This window comes from Eufriesea mexicana, unplaced genomic scaffold (assembly GCF_001483705.2).
Source record: "Eufriesea mexicana isolate 0111107269 unplaced genomic scaffold, ASM148370v2 scaffold5017, whole genome shotgun sequence".
Taxonomy (NCBI): domain Eukaryota; kingdom Metazoa; phylum Arthropoda; class Insecta; order Hymenoptera; family Apidae; genus Eufriesea; species Eufriesea mexicana.
In genome coordinates, this window is record NW_016912971.1 from 141,134 (window position 1) to 143,407 (window position 2,274).

Here is a 2,274-nt window from a genome sequence, read left to right on the forward strand (position 1 = left end):
CCCGTTGTGGTTTCCTCGGAAATACCGCGGCATTCCTCCAGATATTGTGGGAACTTGGTGTGAACCAAGTTAGTCAGATCACCCCCATCATCGAGGATCATATTCAATGGTTTTCCATCTTTAAATACGAGGGTTTGTTCTATGCACCAGAGGTACTCATCGTCGTTTTCACCTTTCCAAGCGTAGACGGGAACACCCGTTTTTGCGATAGCTGCCGCTGCATGGTCTTGTGTGCTGAATATGTTACACGACGACCATTGAACCTATTGATACATCAACGATAATTGATCAGTAATATCGTCGTTGATATCTGAAGTAAATTCGGTCAGGTATCAAAGTAAATGTTTCGTGTAAAGTGTTACGTGTACCAGGATTAACGAATTCAATATAGGTCGTTATACTTCATATACTATATTCCAAAAGATGTATTTAATTTCCATTTCTGTTTTTCATACTCCAATTTGTTGTGAAACAGTGATAATTAATATTTGCAATTGTTTCTACTGATAAATATAATACCATTTTTTCATTTCAAAAAATGCAAAAATAAAATGTAATGTATATGCAGGGTCTTCTTGTTAAGCTTCTTTTGAATTGAAAATGGAGTTGAATATCAAGATTTTTTCTATCAATATTTAGTGTACTTAAGATTTGTAGCTGTTAAAACGAGTCGCAATAGCGATAAGAAAAAATTGATGGCAATTTGTTAGGTCATAGATCGCAGCACCGATTTCGATGATTTTTAAATATATCGTAGAAATCGATATTTTTAATAATTTTTTTTAAACGTACAACTACTGCTTAGTCTCAATTTCTTAAATATTTGTAAAAAACTTTTGCTCCTATTGCATTGAATTTTCTACTATATTAAACTACGTGACCAAAATCGATTTCTACAATATTTCTACAATATATTTCAAAATTATCGAAATAAGTGTTGTTCCTAACTTATACAATTTCTAAGTCAATCATTAGATGCATTAGAATAATTGCTAGGAATGTTGTTTTCATTGCATCATAAGTGATATTTATCTTCCTTCTTCCAACTTTGAATAAGTATAAAGGTGTATTGTGCTTTATGACGATGACTGGAAGTGTCAACTTCAGTTTATCTGATCTGAATCTATGAGTATGATTTGAAAGCTTTTCAATGTCTGGTGCAATTGTTGGTGGATGTTGCGAAACCTGCAGGGTCATGGTCTTTGAGATAGATTCACATGTATATGTGAATTATTTTATCTATCTTCTTTTCATAAGGCATCATTCTATTTTTCAAAGATGCTTTTTTAATTTAAATAAGTTTTCTAACTTTGCATATTTTCAATTTTGGTGCAATAGTACATCATTTGGTACATTATGATTGCATGATTGAAAATTCTAAATTTCCAAAAATGTTATATTTTACGTATTTAATACATTATTGTTCTATTAATGATTTTAAAAAAAGTATAAAGTTGCGAACGTCATTTTGGAATTAGACTCAAATAAAAATTGCAGCAATTGAATCAAATTTGACGCATTATATAGAAAAAGGGCATAAAAATAAGAAGACTTACCTCAGCTCCAAGTTCGACGAGAGTTTCAATTAGAACCGCAGTTTGTACTGTCATGTGTAAGCAGCCGGCAATTCGAGCACCTTTTAAGATTTTCTCAGGGCCGTACTTCTTTCTGATGGCCATGAGACCCGGCATCTCGTGCTCCGCCAAAGTAATTTCTTTTCGGCCCCATTCCGCCAACGACAAATCAGCTACGACCATTAAAAATTGATGTTATTAATCCTAGATTGCTATTCATCGATTTTTTTTAATTATAAACTTTGTTTTATGACATATTTCGAAGAATTTCAGGGCTATATTTCAGAAAAAAATTGAGCAAAGACAACCATTTTGTTTTTATTTCTTATTTTATTATCGTTTATATGTAGAGATAATACGCAACACGTGGTGTTTAATTTAACATATGTATGATCGCGTAGGTTAATCTTTACGTTGATAATATATTATTTCATCATTCGATACTTTTCAATTTGAACTCAGTTATGAACGTCTAAAATATTACAGAACGTGGTGCCGAATTCTGCTATAAAGTAATTCCACTTCTGATTATTTGCAAATGTTGAAATTCATATGGACATTGTAACTTACCGACTATAAATGCAGGTTTGGAAGACATTCTTATTAACTATAAATTAGCTATTACGAAATATAGATTCGAAGAAATACAGAGCACAGACTTCAGACTATACGTGTCCAGTAACAAGATGCAATAGAACCA

The 2,274-nt window shown here is 32.1% G+C and overlaps 1 protein-coding gene across 1 annotated transcript in view; it reads right to left on the reverse strand.

The window, feature by feature from the left end:
* Ahcy (adenosylhomocysteinase) overlaps positions 1–2,274 on the reverse strand; it is a 4,009-nt gene extending 1,735 nt beyond the window's left edge. Inside the window, exons 1-3 of the mRNA XM_017905965.1 lie at positions 2,145–2,274; positions 1,557–1,747; positions 26–263 (exon numbers count right to left, since the gene is read on the reverse strand). Coding sequence (XP_017761454.1) covers positions 26–263; positions 1,557–1,747; positions 2,145–2,172 — 457 coding nt within the window. The 5' untranslated portion in view covers positions 2,173–2,274. The remainder of the gene's footprint in view (positions 1–25; positions 264–1,556; positions 1,748–2,144) is intronic.